The 19,965-nt window shown below is 43.0% G+C and overlaps 1 protein-coding gene and 1 pseudogene across 1 annotated transcript; one reads left to right on the forward strand and one right to left on the reverse strand.

Moving 5' to 3' along the window:
- The first annotated feature begins 1,409 nt into the window (after positions 1–1,409).
- On the forward strand, positions 1,410–14,026 carry LOC118390570 (uncharacterized). The gene is made up of 6 exons (XM_035781261.2): positions 1,410–2,469; positions 5,319–5,438; positions 8,316–8,468; positions 10,491–10,582; positions 10,763–10,883; positions 12,455–14,026. Exons 1-6 carry the CDS (start codon positions 1,906–1,908, stop codon positions 12,803–12,805), a joined length of 1,401 nt encoding a protein of 466 aa, XP_035637154.1. The 5' UTR covers positions 1,410–1,905; the 3' UTR covers positions 12,806–14,026.
- A 1,290-nt stretch (positions 14,027–15,316) lies between these two features.
- Positions 15,317–17,462, reverse strand: LOC118390787 (claudin-3-like; annotated as a pseudogene).
- Between the last annotated feature and the right edge of the window lie 2,503 nt (positions 17,463–19,965).

Genomic DNA, 19,965 nt, shown 5'->3' on the forward strand with positions numbered 1-19,965 from the left:
CTGAACATTACATGAAAGAATGCACGGAGAAACAATCACCTGAGACGGTGAAAGCAACAACAGCATGATTGTGTAACTGGGATATCTGCGGTCACGCTAAGGCTATCAGTGCAGGAGAAGCTGTCAAGGTGGGGGGTTACAGACCGATTGTCTCGTGCATGCTCAGTCAAAGGTAATGTTAAGAGAGGCAACTGTATCCAGAATCTTGGAACTAAAAAGGGCTAAGCCAAAACCAACAGAATGTCATCAAGAGGCATGTGAAGTCTCACCAGAGGGATTATTACAAAGGAAAACAGCAAAATGGACACAAATTGTGGTACCAAGACCGTACAGAACACTAATTTACAAGTACTTACACACTGAAATGGCCCATCTAGGAACAGAAAGAGTACGGAACGAGAAAGCTTTTATTGGCCGCGCATGCAACATGACATTGAATACTTTATCACTAAAGTGTGTAAGTGTATCAAACAAAATAAACCCAGTGTAATAACTAGGGCCCCGATGCAACATGTACGGGCTGCAACTCCTTTTGAGATGATTTCAATTGACTCTGTGCAACATTCTCACTGCACCTAACATCATTACTAAACTTTAGACATACGAGCTACCACACCCAGTCTCAGGGAGGGTTAACTCTGGGAATTCCCCTGGTATCTACTGAGTTAGGTAAATCGGCTTTAGGTTGTCTCGCACCTTATTTGTGGAACAATCTTCAAAAAAAAATCTTACATTTGATGTTCTGGTGCCTCTAGGGCTTTTCGGAAAGCTGACTGAGGACTTTATTACTGATGTATGTGTTTGTTTTTTATGACCGTGTTTTGTCTTTCTGCTTGCATTTTGTATTTAATATTTTGATGTGTGTATTTTGTGTAATTTATGTCATTCAGGGATCTTTGGTAAAAGAGACCTTGGTCTCAGTATGACTCCCTGATAAAATAAAGCTTGAATAAAATCAATCTTGTTTACAGTCTGTGGAGGGAATGGCTGCTGAGGGGTTTTCTGGTTTAATTGTGAGACAGAGGGGGTTACTGGGACGGAACAAATGAGAATAATGTCACAGAGCATTGCTGTATACACACTGGGCATTCTTCTACAGGGGCTAAACAGATCCCACATTCTTTGCCTCCTTCCACTGTGTCAAAAGTATTATTTATCAGGAGTGAGAAAGTGGTGGTTCTGCATTCCTAGTTGGACACACATTAGGGAAATGCACTTCTCCTTATTCTTCTTCTTTCAACACATTTTACCATGTCCAAAGAAAGTCAGTCTGTACTGAAACAGATTTTTATCTCAGACTGATTTGTATCTCCAATCCACTCCCTAATGTTTTTCACTCTCTTTCGCTGTCTTTTGTTATTTCTGTCCCTACCCCTCCCTTTACTCTTCTCTCTCACACACACACTTTCTTCTCCTCCCTCTGCAATGGGTATCTGTATAGCACAACGTTGCTATATGACAATAGGGCAGTATAAACAGGTAGATGTTGTACTTGATGCCTGTAATCTGTGTCTGATTGTGTTAAGAAATCAAAAGGGCCACTTCCCTCAAGCCCTGACATGTTGACATATCCGTATCCAGGCTACACCTTCACTGTAGCAATAGAAGCAGAAGTTGAAGGAAAGTAGAGTGAGGGTGCAGCCTTTTCTGACATCACACAATTACATCATCACACATAAGATGTGTTTGTCCTATTCATGTCCCTCAGTGTTCAGGAAAAACGAGTTGTTAGACATTCTGTCCTTTTCTCTCTTCTTCTTTTTCTCACTCTGTCATATCCTCTTCTCACTGGCAGTCCGTTTTTGATGTCTGAGTGAGATTGTGAGCTCCTCTTCCATTCTGTCTCTATAACTCTCCTCTCTTGTTGGTTTGCTGTTTTGGTGGTGGTGACCCCTGTGTTAGACCATGGGAGATCCAATAGCTTTCTCCGTCCTAAACAAGAGACTGAGACCACAGTTCACTGCCATGGAACGCCTCTGCTACTCCCTGGACACACTGGAAGATGGACCACAGCGGCCTGGCACGGTCAGGGGTGGTTCAACCACACGGTCTACAATACTGAGGGATGTATCACAAACACAGGACGATTCAAGCTCGACCACTACCAAACCAGAGCAGGAGGATGTGGTAACAGAAGGGTTGATTTCCCTGGCTGGAGAGGGGGACATCGGTCCTGAACCGTTGGCCATGTCTGTGATCAAGGATTGTTCCATGCTGTTCCTGACAGTAGAAGATGCTGGTCCTGATGGGTCTGGTGAGCTGGCCGTGGTCAGGGACAGTTTGACCGTAGCGAGTGACGGTCCAGATGGTTTGACCGTGGTCATTGAGGGAGACGGAGACGGTTCTGATGCGGTCAGTGAAGATAGGAGCACGTCCAGACGGAGCTACATGGATGGAATGTTACCCGACCTCATCAGGAGTGGACGACCGCTCAACAGACGCAGGACACTAGGGCCAGTCTCAGACACGGTGAGAGAGAGAGAGAGAGAGAGAGAAAGAGAGAGAGAGAGAGAGAGAGAGAGTGAGCAAGAGAACAAAAAGGAGAGATTATGTTTGTGTGTGCTGTGAGGCCAGAAATGTGCATTCAATGTCATTCGATGCAGTAAATGTTATGGAATTAAAATATCTTGCACCAGGACACATCTTGCACTAGAATACAATGCACCTCGTTCAGTACCAGCGTGCAATACTGTGTGATGCGGTGCAATATAATGCTATGAGCTCATGGAGACAGGTTTGATTTGTGGCTGTATATGGTTGCTAAAGGAGATATGTGGGAATATTGTTGTCTCTCTTTGAGCCCTTATCAAATCAAAATCAAATCAAAATATTAGTCACATGCGCCGAATACAACAGGTGTAGTGAAATGCTTACTTACAAGCCCTTAACCAACAATGCAGTTTTAAGAAAAATACCCCCCAAAAATAAGAGCAGCAATAAAATAACAATAGCGAGGCTATATACAGGGTGTACCGGTGCAGCGTCAATGTGCAGGGGCACCGTTTAGTGGAGGTAATTGTAGTAATATGTACATGTAGGTAGAGTTATTAAAGTGACTATGCATAGATAATAACAGAGAGTAGCAGCAGCGTAAAAGAGGGGTGGGGGCAATGCAAATAGTCTGTGGTAGCCATTTGATTAGATGTTCAGGAGTCTTATGGCTTGGGGGTAGAAGCTGTTTAGAAGCCTCTTGGACCTAGACTTGGCACTCCGGTTCCGCTTGCCATGTGGTAGCTGAGGGAACGGTCTATGACTAGGGTGGCTGGAGTCTTTGACAATATTCAGGGCCATCCTCTGACACCGTCTGGTATAGAGGTCCTGCATGGCAGGTAACTTGGCTCCAGTAATGTACTGGGCCGTACGCACTACCCTCTGTCGTGCCTTCCAGTCGGAGCAGTTACCATACCAGGCAGTGGTGCAACCCGTCAGGAGTGAGGCCCCTGGTGTGTGTGCATGTATATATACAGTACCAATCACAAGTTTGGACACATCTACTCTTTCAAGGTTTTTTTTTTAAAATACATTGTTGAATAATAGTGAAGACATCAAAACTATGAAAAAAAGACATGGAATCATGGAGTAACCAAGAAAGTGTTAAACAAATCACACTCTTGGCATTCTCTCAACCAGCTTCATGAGGAATGCTTTTCCAACTGTCTTGAAGGAGTTCCCACATATGCTGTGCACCTGTTGGCTGCTTTTCCTTCACTCTGCGGTCCAACTCACCCCAAACCATCTTAATTGGGTTGAGGTTGGGTGATTGTGGAGGCCAGGTCATCTGATGCAGCACTCCATCACTCTTCTTCTTGGTCAAATAGCCCTTACACAGCCTTTAGGTGAGATGAGTCATTGTCCTGCTGAAAAAATGAATGATAGTCCCACTAAGCACAAACCAGATGGGATGGTGTATCCATGCAGAATCCTTTGGTAACCATGCTGGTTAATTGTGCCTTGAATTCTAAATAAATCACAGACAGTGTCACCAGCAAAGCACCCCCACACCATCACACCTCCTCCTCCATGCTTCACGTTGGGAACCACACATCCGGAGATAATCTGTGCATCTACTCCGAGTCTCACAAAGACATGACGGTTGGAACCAAAAATCTCAGATTTGGACTCATCAGATCAAGGGACAAATTTCCACCAGTCGAATGTCCATTGCTTGTGTTTCTTGAAACCATTCAAGTTTATTCTTCTTATTCCTGTCCTTCAGTATTGTTTTCTTTGCAGCAATCCGGCCATGTTGGCCTGATTCATGCAGTCTCCTCTGAACAGTTGATGTTGAGATGTGTCTGTTACTTAAACTCTGTGAAGCATTTATTTGGGCTGCAATTTCTGAGGCTGGAAACTCTAATGAACTGCAGCAGAGGTAACTCTGGGTCTACCTTTCCTGTGGCGGTTCTTATGAGAGCCATTTTCATCATAGCGCTTGATGGTTCTTGCGTCTGCACTTGAAGAAACTTTCCAAGTTTTCCGCATTGACTGACATTCATGTCTTGAAGTAATGATATATAATTTCTCTTTGCTTATTTGAGCTGTTCTTGCCGTAATATGGCCTTAATCATATACCAAATAATGCTATCTTCTGTATACCACCCCTACCTTGTCAAAACACAACTGATTGGGTCAAACGCATAAAGAAGGAAAGAAATTCCACAAATGAACTTTTACCAAGGCTGACCTGTTAATTGAAATGCATTCCAAGTGGCAACCTCATGAAGCTGGTTGAGAGAATGCCGAGAGTGTGCAAAGCTGTCATCAAGGCAAAGGGTGGCTATTTGAAGAATCTCAAATGTAAAATATATTTTGATTTGCTTAACACTTTTTTAGTTACTACATGATTCCATATGTTTTATTTCATAGTTTTGATGTCTTTACTATTATTATACAATGTAGAACATAGTACAAATTAAGAAAAACCCTGGAAGGAGTGTGTCCAACTTTTGACTGGTACTGTATGTGTGTATGCAAATGTGTGTGTGCATGTGTGTGTGTGTGTGTGTGTGTGATGAGCTGTTATACGCGTATCCAGTACAACAGGATTTCTCAATCTCTGATTTCACTCAGGAATCTGGATTAGCAGGGTTTCTTTTTACCACTGTGTCCGAGTTTTTTTAAGAGAAAGGTTGTGTGCATGTTCATGTGTGTGTCTGTGTGCATCGTTAAAGGTAGTGTCTCGGGAGGTGGTTTGTGCATATGTCTGTGTGTTTGCATGTAACACTGTGTCTGTGTATGTCTAGTTGAAGTGAAAAGTAAAATTCTTGTAGGAAGTTGATTTAACGTGCTTCTTTACATATGTGCTTCTGTGTGTTTAGTTGAAGGAGGTGCGTCGGGAGGTGGAGCTATCTCGGAGGCGCAGTCTGAAGCTGAAGGCTCAGGTGGATAAACTACAGGAGAACAGAGAGGGACCGGGATGGAGTCAACACAGAGCGAAGGTAACGCGCACACACATTTCAGATACAGTCAAGCTTTCAGAGCATTCAAGCAGAACAAGATATTTCAAAGGTAATTTCAAAGGCATAAAGGCCTGGTCATACAATCATTGAAACAGAAACAAAAACAGTGTTATATATAGAGGTTGAATAACAACAAGACACACACAACAATAGGGCTTGAATGGATTATGCTGATAACTGTATGGGAAAGGAGTATGTCTTACTGCACACAAGGAATGAATCATTTTTGGTTTCTGTGGAGAACATCACCTTTAGAAGTCTGTGTGTATGTTGAACTATCTTCCCCTCTTTCAATCAAATGTATTTCTAAAGCCCTTCTTACATCATCTGATGTCACAAAGTGCTGTACAGAAACCCAGCTTAAAACCCCAAACAGCAAGCAATGCAGGTGTAGAAGCACAGTGGCTAGGAAAAACTCCTAGGAAGAAACCTGAAAAAGGAACCAGGCTATGAGGGGTGGCCAGTCCTCTTCTGCCTGTGCCGGGTGGAGATTATAACAGAACATGGCCATGATGTTCAAATGTTCATAGATGACCAGCAGGGTCAAATAATAATAATCACAGTGGTTGTAGAGGTTGCAACAGGTCAGCACCTTAGGGGTAAATGTCAGCTTTTCATAGCTGATCATTCAGAGTATCTCTACCGCTCCTGCTGTCTCAAGAGAGTTGAAAACAGCAGGTCTGGGACAAGGTAACATGTCCGGTGAACAGGTCAGGATTCCATAGCTGCAGGCAGAACAGTTGAAACTGGGGCAGCAGCACGACCAGGTGGACTTGGGACAGCAAGGAGTCATCAGACCAGGTAGCCCTGAGGCATGGTCCTAGGAATCAGGTCCTCCGAGAGAGAGAGAGAAAGAAAGAAAAAAAGAGAGAATTAGAGAGAGCATACTTAAATTCACACAGGACTCTGGATACGACAGGAGAAATACTCCAGATATAACAGACTGACCCTAGCCCCCCGACACAAACAGCAGCATAACTACTAGAGGCTGAGACAGAAGGGGTCGGTAGACACAGAAGGGGTAGGTAGACACTGTTCTCCAAAGCACAGCCCCCACACCACTAGAGGGATATCTTCAACCACCAACTTACCATCCTGAGACAAGGCCGAGCATAGCCCACAAAGATCTCCCCCACAGCACAACCAAAGGGGAGGCGCCAAACCGGACAGGAAGATCACGTCAGTGACTCGACCCACTCAAGTGACACACCCCTCCTAGGGATTTTTTTATTTATTTCACCTTTATTTAACCAGGTAGGCCAGTTGAGAATAAGTTGTCATTTACAACTGCGACCTGGCCAAGATGAAGCAAAGCGGTGCGACAATAAACAACAACACAGAGTGGGATAAACAAAAATACAGTCAATAACACAATAGAAAAATCTATATACAATGTGTGCAAATGGACCTCCCTTATCTTACCTCATTTGCACACACTGCATATAGACTTTTTCTACTGTATTATTGACTCTATGTTGTTGTATGTGTCGAACTGCTTTGCTTTATTCTTGGCCAGGTCGCAGTTGTAAATGAGAACTTGTTCTCAACTAGCCTAGCTGGTTAAATAAAAGGTGAAATAAAATAAAAAATATTTTTTTAAAACATCACCAAGAGGTAAAATATATAGTGAAAACAATAGTGGTCATAAAATCATTTATAGCACGGCTTTTGATGATCCTTGGTTGGGGTCTGAGCAGATTATTTGTTGCGATTGAAAAGTAATAAAATGGTGGTCCGATAGTTCTGGATTATGAGGAAAAACTTTAAGATCAACCACATTTATTCCACGGGACAAAACTAGGTACAGTGTATGACTGTGGCAGTGAGTAGGTCCAGAAACATGTTGGTGATGGCTCTGAAAGCCTTTTGGAGTGGGTCTGTGGACTTTTCCAAGTGAATATTAAAGTCACCAAAAATGTGAATATTATCTGCCATGACTACAAGGTCCGATAGGAATTCAGGGAACTCAGCGAAGAACGCTGTATATGGCCCAGGGGGCCTGTAAGGCTGCATGGATTTCATGACTAGAAGCTCAAAAATATATATTTTTTTTTGTAAATTGAAATTTGCTATAGTAAATGTTAGCAACACCTCCGCCTTTGCGAGATGTGTGGGGGATATGGACATTAGTGTAACCAGGAGGAGAGGCCTCATTTAGCACAGTATATTCATCAGGCTTAAGCCATGTTTCATTCAGGCCAATTACATCAACATTATGATTAGTGATTAGTTCATTGACTAGCTGCCTTGGAAGTGAGGGATCTAAGATTAATGTAGCCCTATTTTGAGATGTGAGATATCACAATATCTTTCAATAATGGCAGGAATGGAGGAGGTCTTTATTCCAGTGAGATTGCTAAAGCGAACACCACCATGTTTAGTTTTGCCCAACCTAGATCGAGGCAGAGACACGGTCTCAATGGGGATAGCTGAGCTGACTACACTGACTGTACTAGTGGCAGACTCCACTAAGAGGCAAACAGCCTGCTGCCTGGCCTGCACCCTCTCATTGTGAAACTAGTGGAGTTAGAGCACTGTCTAAGTTCGTAGATAAGATGAAAGCACCCCTCCAGCTAGAATAGAGTCCGTCACTCCTCAACAGGCCAGGCTTGGTCCTGTTTGTGGGTGAATCTCAGAAAGAAGGCCAATTATCTAAAAATTATATCTTTTGGGAGGGGCAGAAAAAAGTTTTCAACCAGCGATTGAGTTAAGAGACTCTGCTGTAGAGCTCATCACTCCCCTTAACTGAGAGGGGGCCAGAGACAATTACTCAATGCCGACACATCTTTCTGTCTGACCCCTCTCTCCCCCCTCTCTCTACCCCCCACCCCTCCCTCGCTACCCCTATCTCTGCAGGTTACAAAGGAGGTTCACTCCATTCTGAGGTTGTTGCTTCCTTTGACAGAGTCCAGCCCAGTAGAACCCTCTGGTCAGGAGAACAGTCTGGATACAGCACTGGTTCTGCTGCAGAACGTGGCACGCAAACTAGCATTGAACCACACAGTACAGGTGAGTCTTAACTAGCACTGAGTCACATAGCACAGGGTGAGTCTAAACTAGCTCACAAGTCTCAGCCACACAGTACAGTTGAGCTCAGACTATATTTTGAGGAGTTGCAACCTGATTGTCAAAACAATAACATTTATTTAAGTTTTTGGGTTCCAAAATATTTCCTCCAATTTGTTCTTAGTGAATGTGTCCCAGGCTTATGACAGTCTTGCGCTCATACAGTCATACCTCCCAGGGGAGTTTAAATCGCATCAGAATATATCAGCAAGCAATTTAGGCAGAAGAACCATCGATACCAAGAAACCAGTGGTGGCTGCTCAGAGGAAGGGGAGGACCGTCCCCCTCAGTGAATTTCATAAAAATGGAAAAACATTAAAAAAGTTATCCTTTTTAGATAAAGCTACACTAAATATGTTCACGTCACCAAATAATTGATAAAACACACTGTTTTGCAATGAAGGTCTACAGTAGCCTCAACAGCTAGAACCATGGTGTAGCCGGAGGACAGCTAGCTCCTCCTCTGGGTACATTGACTTCAATCCAAAACCAATGAAGGCTCGTGGTTCTCACCCTCTTCTATCGATTTACACAGTCATTATTACATCTTCCAGAGTATGTCCTCCAACCGATCAAGTAACATTTGATTTGAAATACAACAGGTGTGTAGACCTTACATTGAAATGCTTACTTACAAGCACTTAACCAACAAGAAAATACCTAAAAACATTTACATTTACATTTAAGTCATTTAGCAGACGCTCTTATCCAGAGCGACTTACAAATTGGTGCATTCACCTTATGACATCCAGTGGAACAGCCACTTTACAATAGTGCATCTAAATCTTTTAAGGGGGTGAGAAGGATTACTTTATCCTATCCTAGGTATTCCTTAAAGAGGTGGGGTTTCAGGTGTCTCCGGAAGGTGGTGATTGACTCCGCTGTCCTGGCGTCGTGGGGAGTTTGTTCCACCATTGGGGGCCAGAGCAGCGAACAGTTTTGACTGGGCTGAGCGGGAACTGTACTTCCTCAGTGGTAGGGAGGCGAGCAGGCCAGAGGTGGATGAACGCAGTGCCCTTGTTTGGGTGTAGGGCCTGATCAGAGCCTGGAGGTACTGAGGTGCCGTTCCCCTCACAGCTCCGTAGGCAAGCACCATGGTCTTGTAGCGGATGCGAGCTTCAACTGGAAGCCAGTGGAGAGAGCGGAGGAGCGGGGTGACGTAAAAAAAAATAAAAAAACGTATGAGAGCTCTTGCAGCATGAACTGACATGTTGTCCACCCAATCAAAGGATCAAAGAATAAATATACTGTAGTACTGAAAGCATAAGCTACAGCTAGTTAGGACAGCATTGCATAAAATGCGGTGAGTAGTTGACTCTAAGAGATATAAAGACAATAGTTGAACAGTTTTGAACAAATTCATTTCTTAAAAAATACAGGAGAAGTAAGAGCGAGAGAGAGAGTCATTTTGTTTCAGTTTTACAAATGCAGCGTTCTAGTTAATAAGCCTATGTTAACTAGCTGACTATGACAAGCCAACACATCACTGGAACTCTTCCAAGTCAAAGTAACCTTCTGGTTTGATTCATTTATTCATTTATGGCCACCGGGGCTTGTTATGACAAATAATGTTCCCCAGCCAAATAGTACCCCCCTCTGATTGACAATGGGATTCGATAAACTATTATCCTCCGTTGCTATATCAACGGTGTGATGACCTAATGATTGGACGTTTGGAGATCATTACAGCGTAAAATACGTTCTTTTCATCATCGCTATGCGAACAAGGCTGATTTCCGCGACAATGTCGCTGTTTAAACAAGTTATGTTTAGCCAATAAATTTAAAACTTATTTTTGGGTACCTTCCTAACGTAATAACACGAAATCCATGTCTTAAACATTGCTACATTTCGGAAATGGCAAAAACAACGTGTAATCTGCGTGACACATTAAAGTTATTTACTTTGGTCAATTAAACAAACTTCCTTTCTTTCCCTACCACTCTTTCCTTTTGGTTTAACAAGGATTCCAAGTCCGGGGGTCGTAGAGAAAATGATGTGGATGGCAGTGCTGTTCTACAACAGGCACTACAGGACAGAGACGATGCCTTGGAGAAGTGAGTGTACACATACACACGAATGTGCATGCATGCAGACACACATGGCTCACACACTTAACACACACACCACAGCAAAGAGAGTTGTCAACACTGCTCGTCTAAAAGAGGGATCTGCATCTTTCCAGTAGAGGAATGAGACGTTGATGTTTTTGTTTTTTTCCACTTCCTGTTGAACAGGAAGAAGGCCATGGAGGCGGAGCTTCTTCGCAGTAAGACAGAGATGATGTTACTTAACAACCAGCTGCTGGAGGCCGTGCAGAAAAGACTGGAGCTCGCTTTGGAAGTAGAGGACTGGAAGGTACTTAGAGAGAGAGAGTGGGAGGGAAAGGGAGAGGGAGGTACTGAGTGAGAGAGAGAGAGAGAGAGAGTAGAAGGTAGGGGGAGAAGAAGGTACTGAGAGAGATGGAGGGAGAGAGGAAGGGAGATGGACGAGGGAAGAGGGGAAATAATGAGTAAGGAGGGGAGAGAGGGAGGAGAAGCACGAGGGGAGGAAGGGAAGGGAGAGAGCAGAAGAGCCAGAGAGGGGATGGAGTTCTGGATATCGTACTGTAGATAGAGTGGATATACTGTAGAGTGAAGAGGAAAGATGAGAGAGATAGTTGAAAGAAAAAGGTGAAAGAGCGCTTGAGTAATGTGAGCAGAGAGAGAATATCGAGAGAGAGAGTAGAGAGAGAGAGAGTCACAGTCTATGGGAAGGGAAAAAGGGATATGTCTGAGACATACAGTATGAACATGTTACTGTGGAAAACAAGCTCTGACTAATCAGGGGAAAATAGCAAATTACCCATGGTTTAACACCAGTGTTGGGGATTGGTGAACTACATTTAGTTCAACAAGTAATTTCATACGATTTTCTAATTCTAATATTAGTGTTTTCAGTGGTTAATAACTTTTTTGCCATGTAGTGGTGTAGCTAAATACTGGAATTAGACAACTTTATTTTTTGCAAAAAAAAATATGGGTGAACTAGGCAAGAATGTCCTTTCTCTTTTGGCATCTCACTTGAAACACTTTTTGTGTGCCTATTTCTCACTTTTTGAGTTTAGTAGGCTAAATTACATTCTGTTGACATTAACTTCTTTTAGTGTGACGTAATTAATGGGTAGCTTGGTATATACGGTATATTTTCAGAGTAGCTTCCCCCCACACACACACACACACACACACACACACACACACACACACACACACACACACACACACACACACACACACACACACACACACACACACACACACACACACACACACACACACACACACACACGAGGGGAGCGGCTGCGTCAACAACCCTCCGACTCTAGTCCATCCCTTCTTCAGTCGGGAGTTGCACATATGTGTCAGGGCAGCAGCAACACAGGTTGTTTAGACTCTAGGTTAGATGATTATGAATATTATATTATGAAGTTATTATTTAAGAATTCAAGAGCACGGTCCTGCATGGGTATGAAATACACGTACATTATTTACACGGTGTAGTGCATCCAGCTGGTACATATCACCAGCTGGTGACAGCATGACACTGTAGTAATAGAGCCTGGGGCCTCAGGGGCCATCTGGTGAGAGACCAGCTCCCTCTAGTGGTGCAATAGAACATGATATTATATTACCCTCTTGGGGACAGTAGACCACTGATCTAGCGGCCTTATTCTTTCTATTGATCATAACCACTGATGAATTAGGGGACAGAGCTGATTCTAGGTCAGAATAAACTAAAAAGACAAGTAGTCAGAATATATACCAAGTTGTACCAAGTTTGGTGTTTAAGGGGTGGAAGTTGCAGTGTTGGGCAAAAAAAGAAAAACAATATTAATACAATTACAATACTGGAATACCATGATGAGATGAATAAAAATGTCCCTTTATCAGGACGATGTCCAGATGATCCTCCAGCAACAGCTCCGGAGCCAGCAACAACAGGCAGCAGAACAAGCCCAGAGGAAGCCGTCCCGTCTGGGGCTGCTGAGGAGGACCAACAGACCCCCCCTCCAGAGGCCAGCCTCTACCCCCTTGACCTACACCACTGGACAGGTTCCCGTTAGTACCCGCGTCCCTTCCCCCTCTCCCACCCCCAAATGTACCCCTGTCACCTGGAGGGACAGGCTGAAAAGGGGGAAGGTGGGTCGTCATAGTGGCCAGGATGCAGAGCAGGCATTGCAGGCATCGCGGTCGTCGAGCGGCAGCAGACTGGAGGAGGGGTTTCATACCATAGACTTATAATAACACATCATACACAAAATCATATGCGTTTAAGGGAGGGATACAACTCATATCTATGTACTGTATTTACTGGAAGCTACTTTATCAATCTTTCTAACTGTGGATTCTCACTGGGAGAGATACATTGAGCTGATAGTTAGATACAGAGTCACAAGCAGATTCATTCTCCAATCTACTAGTACTGTGCACCGCTCTGATCTGTTTGGCTTTAGGAAAATATTTTTCAGAGAATTCTGTCTATTGGTGCCTGGATACTACATTTGGGTTGGAGATTTTCCCTCCAACTCTAGGCATACATTTTCTATTGTAATGACAAGCAGTCATGTTGACTGTAACACGTGTCTCTGATTAAAGGGGCAATCCTTAGTTGCTAGGGCAACATACATTTTTTGGACTTAGAAATGAATGATATCTACCCATTGATTGTTGAAGAATATAACATCTAAATGCATATCAATGCCTAATGAGCTTAGTTCAACTGTCATACTTCATCAGAACCCAAAATATAAGCTTGTTTAACTCCAATGTTTGTAAACATAAATGTAAACAAACAGGGCCAATTGCAACCACTGATGGCCACTAGATTATCGCCAGCCGATCTCTCGTTAAACCATCAATACATGCTAAAATGTATGTTGCTGTAGCAAATAAGGATTGACCCTTTAATCAGACTAAGAGATTGGAGAATGAATTTGCTTGTGACTGTGTATCTAACCAGAGGGTGAAATTGAGAGGTGGCACCACAGGTTCAAAAGTGGTGTGGCACTGGTCAGGTAAAACTCTGGGCCCTATTCGTAGGCTATGATAAAATATTATCATTATAGATAGAACAGATGAAAAGGGAAGTTATGAATAGGGCTGGAGTTTTTCTTGTCAGGACATGTGAATTGGAAACACTACTGGCCTAAGGTGAATCAAACCCTTTCAAACTCCTACAAACCTTGTTATTGATCATTCTGGAGCCTTTATGTATGGCAGAGTTACATTTAGCACTATACACAGTATAATTTGTAACAAGGCAGGGTTACATTTAATATTATACACAGTAGAATTTGTAACAATGTTTTTTTTTAAATGTGTCAGTCATAAAACCACTAACCTTGTGTCATTGTCCTGGTCTCCATCTGGGCCACCAGAGGTTGGATCCCTGCTTCTCACTGTTGGAACTGATTGCCTGTAAAATCCATATTGTCAATCATTAAATCAACTACTTTAAACATTTTTTATTGCAAATGATATTCCCCTTTTCATGAAGTAGATGTTATTGACTGTCACTCATTCTATTGCACTCAATTCTAACCAAACCTGCGTTATCAGTTCATATCAGTAGGTGTCACTGTGCACGAAAAGACTGACGCCATGATGGCTGACTGTCTCTGTATTTGTGAAAGCTATGGTGGTGCTAGAATCCATCAATTCTATTTTTCTGCATAAGCCATCCAACTGTTCTGTTGGACAAATGTTTTATATTTGTCTCGGTAGACTGCTCTGTGGCGTAATGTCTAGGGTTTTTACTTAGGCTATAGGTTCCCCTACAGCAACTCCACCCCCCCGTTCAGCTGAAACGGTGGCGCAGGGCGAATGCAAAAATATTCTTAGAAATATTTAACCTCCACACATTAACAAGTCCAATACCTCAAATTAAAGATAAACATGTTCGACCCAGTGTCCAAAAACTGTATCTTTTGAAGGTTGTGAGTCTTCGAGTAGGACAACAATCCAGCACCCTGGAATGGATCAAGAAGAAACGCTGGACTGTTTTGGAGTGGCCAGTGAAGAGTCCAGATCTGAATCACATCCATTACCTATGGTGAGAGCGGAAAACAGCATTTGGTGGAGGGCACCCCTCAAACAATGAAGAATTAGAGACGTTTACTGCTGAAGAGTGGGACAAATTGGCAGTAGAAAGGTGCAGCAAGCGTATTTGTCACGCCCTGACCTTAGAGAGCTTTTTATGTCTCTATTTTGGTTTGGTCAGGGTGGGATTTGGGGTGGGCATTCTATGTTCCTTTTTCTATGTTTAGTATTTCTATGTTTTGGCCGGGTATGGTTCTCAATCAGGGACAGCTGACTATCATTGTCTCTGATTGGGAACCATACTTAGGTAGCTTTTTCCCACCTATGTTTTGTGGGTAGTTATTTTCTGTTTATTGTTCTCTGCACCTAACAGGACTGTTTTTAGTGTTCAGTTTAAATAAAAGTCATGAACACTTACCATGCTGCGCTTTGGTCCGATTCTTCCTCATCAGACGACGACACCCATTACAGTATTGATGGTTAAAAGAAAGCATTTATTGGCAGTTATCTTCGCCAAAGGATTTGCAAACCAAGTAATAGTTCCTGGGTGACAATAATTTGATCAATGCCATTTGTCTTTATTTTCTACTTTAAAATTGTAACCTTAAGTTTACCAAAATATAATTAGTTCTGCAATGTTGAAAATCCAGTAACAAGGTGTGGAGACCAAAAGTTTGTAGGGAATTTTTTAAGAAACGTGCAAGGGTGCCAATATATTTGGCTGTAACTGTACACTGATATTTATTAATCAAACTGAAAACACAATATTGGCAGGCAGAGGTCCACCATTTACAGTACAGTAGTAACACTTACATGTACCATCGAAAGGTTATCTATTTCAAAATAATTTACAATATAAAACAGAGCCCAGATTGCCTGTGAATTTTTATAAGAATGGTGAAAAGTTAACATATCGCAACAACAAAAACAGATTCAAATTCCAAACTTCTTTATGAGCCGTTTTTAAAAAACAGGGTTACTCTATGGGGAGAACATTTGCTCCCATCCCAACAATGTCTCTGCTGTCAATGCTCGTTGTTCTTCATAGTTTATGGCTGACCAGACTGTTTGGTTGAGCCCCAGTAACCCTGCACAGTATATTTTGGTATTTATGTATCATAAAATATATGTATCTATTTTCCTAGTACTACTGCAAGTATCTTGCTTTGTTGGAACGTCTGTTGGATTGATTGGACTCTGACACATAATTTATTTATTCACCGAAGGAAATCGTTTTTTTGCTAACTGTGCTTGCTCTTCGGTATACACAACAGTTATTTACAATACAATACAAGCTTTGCAACGTCCTACCTCTTCTTCTCACAACAGTACAAAACCCAAAGGTTTCACATATTCCATGTAACATTTGGAAATGATTGATTCAAACCACTACAACGAAGAATAGCAAACAAAAAAAAGTTCGGATAAATATGAGATAAACATTAAGTTCAGCTGTAGGTCAACTTGCCATGACGTTTTTTTAATCAGAATATCTATTATATAATGACATGCGTAGTTAAGATACAGTATAGTATTCTCTATCTTGTAATAATTGTTGTCATAACAAACTGTATAAGAAATTATTAACTGGAGTTATTGTAGTTACTTCCTCTGGGAATGTGACTCATTGCCAATAAAAAGCACTCAGTTATGTTGAGTGCCTGACAACTGATAGTAAACCAGACAGAAGTATAAAACAACGTGCATCTTGTTTTGACGGACTTTTTTTCAGTCTCAGAGGAAAAAGAGTCAACTTGATTAATGAGCTCTTGTCACCTTAAGCCGCCCTGTGGTCGATACATCCCCCTTTCCATGAAGGCAAGGATGAGTAAAAGAATTTGCCCATGGTCCTGGTATATTTAAACAAACTGTGGAAACACTCCGTTATATTCTCAAGAAACCCACAAATAAACCGACATGTTGAACCCCCCTCCTTTTCTCAAACATAGTCTTTCCTGTTGTAGGAGCTGGGGGCCATGGACCTTGGAGCAGCGGAATACGCCACCCGGCTTTGGGGAGGGATTGAGTACCTTGTCATTGGTTTGTCTTCCTGAGGAGGGCAGCTGCAGCAGAGGATAGCCCCCCCCCACCAGCAAAAATGCGGCCGCGGCTTAACCCAGGTACAGCGCTGCCCCGATCTCCATCTTCTGTGCCGAGGGGATGATAGGGTTGTAGAACTCCAGGATGATGATGTGGGCTGACCAGGACACAGGCACCAGCTGGACCAGCGAAGCTAGGATAAAGGCAGCTCCGGGCGGACAACACCACCTTGGCCTTCACTCCCTCCTCCTCGATGCAGTTGGTACACTTGGCTCCGATGGTCGCCACGAGGAGAGCTAAGACCCCCAGGATGATGGTGGCCACAGTGAGAGCTCTGGCAGCCTGCAGGTCCTGGGGCAAGGCCAGCATGGAGTCGTAAACCTTACACTGCATCTGGCCTGTGCTCTGAACCACACAGCTCATCCATAAACCGACGATGTTGGCTCCGATGAAAGCTGAGACCCTCCACATGGGCAGAGCATAGCTCACTATGCTCAGTGTCCAGCCCAGCACGGACAGGCTTACACCCACTAGCTCCAGAGCGAACAACGACATCGCACCGCACTACAATTAAGTCTCACTTAGGATTAAGCTGGCACTCCTCTTTCTCTCACTCTCCTTTTCTTGGTCTCAGTCACTCACTCCGCTGCTGTGGCTCTTTTGCTCCTTTCTCAGTCTCTTTATTTATTTTCTTCTCTTTCCCTATCTCAGACTCTCACTTCGGCTTTATTTCCTTCTTCTTTCTCTCTCACTCTTCTTGGTTGTTACTATTTCTCACCTTTTAACCCCTCACACTGTCTTTCTCCCCTGTATGCAGTCCTTTTTTCCCTCTTGTCTCCTTCAGTCTTTAGCAGCTCACCTCTCCCTTGTCTTAGTATCCAGAAAGGAAAGCTTCTCACAGTGTGTTCTCTCTCTGTGTGTGTGTGTGTGTGTGTGTGTGTGTGTGTGTGTGTGTGTGTGTGTGTGTGTGTGTGTGTGTGTGTGTGTGTGTGTGTGTGTGTGTGTGTGTGTGTGTGTGTGTGTGTGTGTGTGTATCTCTGTCCCTTTGCTTTCGGGTGAATAGTTGTCCACTCTTATCTTGATATATTTTATTGCAGCTTGGTTAGACCCACCTAAGCCATGACATCACACTTCAGGGCCAACCGATTAGGTGTTGCCTGGACATCGGCCATGTTTACTGCGAGGGTGTGTGTGTGTGTGTGTGTGTGTGTGTGTGTGTGTGTGTGTGTGTGTGTGTGTGTGTGTGTGTGTGTGTGTGTGTGTGTGTGTGTGTGTGTGTGTGTGTGTGTGTGTGTGTGTGTGTGTGTGTGTGTGTTTCTCCTCATAAAAGGGGGTAGTATTTCTTGGTTAGCCATTAGCCTACAGTAGCACTGTGTTCTGTGGTGTGTATTGGTGTTACTGGGTAAGAGCTTGCTATGTGGTTGATGGGTAACCAGATGATAAGGAGGCAGGGACACTGAAACAAAGCTGGGTAGGGTGTGTGTGTATGTTTGTGTATGTGTATGTGTATGTGTATGTGTATGTGTATGTGTATGTGTATGTGTATGTGTATGTGTATGTGTATGTGTATGTGTATGTGCACGTGCATGTGCATGTGCATGTGCATGTGCGCATGCATGTATATGTGCGCGTGTTTGTGCATGTGTGTGTGTTTACTGTGGCCTACGTGTGTAAAAATGGGCTGCATGCTGACAATTCATTCTTAGGGGCCTTTGAGGGTGTGCACACCTTCGTTCCAGCCCTAGACTAACATACACACCTGTTTCAACTAATTAACAAATCACCATGCCCTTGAATACTTGAAACAGGTGATAGGGTAGGGTTGGAGCAAAAATTGTGCTCATCAAGTGGTTCCCACACAGGAAAGAATGAGAAACACTGATGTACAGCAAAGGAGTCACACCAACACTGTACAGTCGGCAGCGATTGCCATTTTTACTGTCTTAGATTGGCAGATTGGTTGGTTATGTTGGCAGTAGTGTTGGCACCATACCTTTACACTTGTGGAGCAACCAATGTCCACTGCGGCAGATTTAACCTAATAATTGAATAGCACAAACGGTTAAAACAGGGCATATAACAATTCCATTAGCACATAGCGTCTTGTTTGCTCTCCTTGAGCTCTATCTCTCGCTCTCTCTCTGTAAGCCTGCATGGGGGATAGGTTACAACATGCAATATAATATATCTCACATGTTTCGGGCCACAATACTCATAGAATTCTACAGGACAATGTCAGGACATCCGTCTTCGAGTTGAAACTGAAGAGCCTGCAGCAAGACAATGATCCAAAACTCACAATCAAGTCTACATGAAAATGGCTAAAAAGCAACACATTTGAACTTATTCACAGTACTGTATCTAAGTAACATAATAATAAAAAACAGTCCATCAAAACCTTCAGTCTAATCCATCAGTTTAAGCATCTATGGTGGAAGGTGGCCGAGCAAAATCGGTCTTCTCACGAAAATGTCTGTAGCGTCCCGCTTTGTCTGAAGACTTTTTGCAGAACATAGAGATTGACCAATCAGATATCATTTCCCAAACCCAATATTATAGGATATTTGTGAAGATTTAAGACCTAGTTTAGAAAGGCAAATGCATTCCTTTTCAGTGCTATCCACCCTCAAGTGCTATCCACCTCAAGTTTCTGTCAATGGGCACTTTTTAGTGGGAGCTTGCCCGATCGGCATATCACATCCCTCGATGAGCCAATGTTTTGGATGAAATCATTGGCAAAATGAACTGTAATATACAATTTCCATACACCATCACACAACAGGTTGAAGTCAAGAGGGATTTATTTGCCATCAATGGGATTCCCAAACACAAACAGAGAAATAGACAGCACCCACTTCGCCATTAAAGCACCATCCCAAAACGAGTTAAACTACATCCTCAGAAAAGGCTTCCACTCTTTTATGTGCAGGTAATAGGTTATGTGATCTACAGAAATGCTGCTGAATCTGGTGGCCGTGTGGAGTGCACGACTTGTTCATTCCGCAGATCAGCAATGTAGGCCTATACGCCTACAGGGGGGAGCTGTTGAAGATGGATGGCTTATTGGTCAGTGTTGCCTACTCATTTTAAGTATATTTGCCATTGCTAAAGCAACTTGAACTGTACTGTTGGTCCTCTCTTTGTAGCTATGTTTTAATTTTTACTTGTCAAATCACAACTGAGCGAGCCAAATTAAAACTTTGAGAATTTGTGATTTTTAAAAAAAATGTTGAGGGGTTGGGCCGTTGTAGACTATTTCATAGTACAGTGATGTATTTTCCCCACAGGCTTTAAAGGGGTGACCATATGTTGTTAACCTTTAA

This window comes from Oncorhynchus keta, chromosome 11, assembly GCF_023373465.1.
Source record: "Oncorhynchus keta strain PuntledgeMale-10-30-2019 chromosome 11, Oket_V2, whole genome shotgun sequence".
Classification (NCBI taxonomy): domain Eukaryota; kingdom Metazoa; phylum Chordata; class Actinopteri; order Salmoniformes; family Salmonidae; genus Oncorhynchus; species Oncorhynchus keta.

Excerpts from the sequence above, each read along its gene's own strand:
- LOC118390570 (XM_035781261.2), top strand. The coding sequence starts at position 1,906 with ATGGGAGATCCAATAGCTTTCTCCGTCCTAAACAAGAGACTGAGACCA. Across the intron at positions 8,469-10,490 it reads CATTGAACCACACAGTACAG|GATTCCAAGTCCGGGGGTCG; the intron begins GTGAGTCTTAAC and ends TGGTTTAACAAG. Across the intron at positions 10,583-10,762 it reads AGAGACGATGCCTTGGAGAA|GAAGAAGGCCATGGAGGCGG; the intron begins GTGAGTGTACAC and ends CCTGTTGAACAG.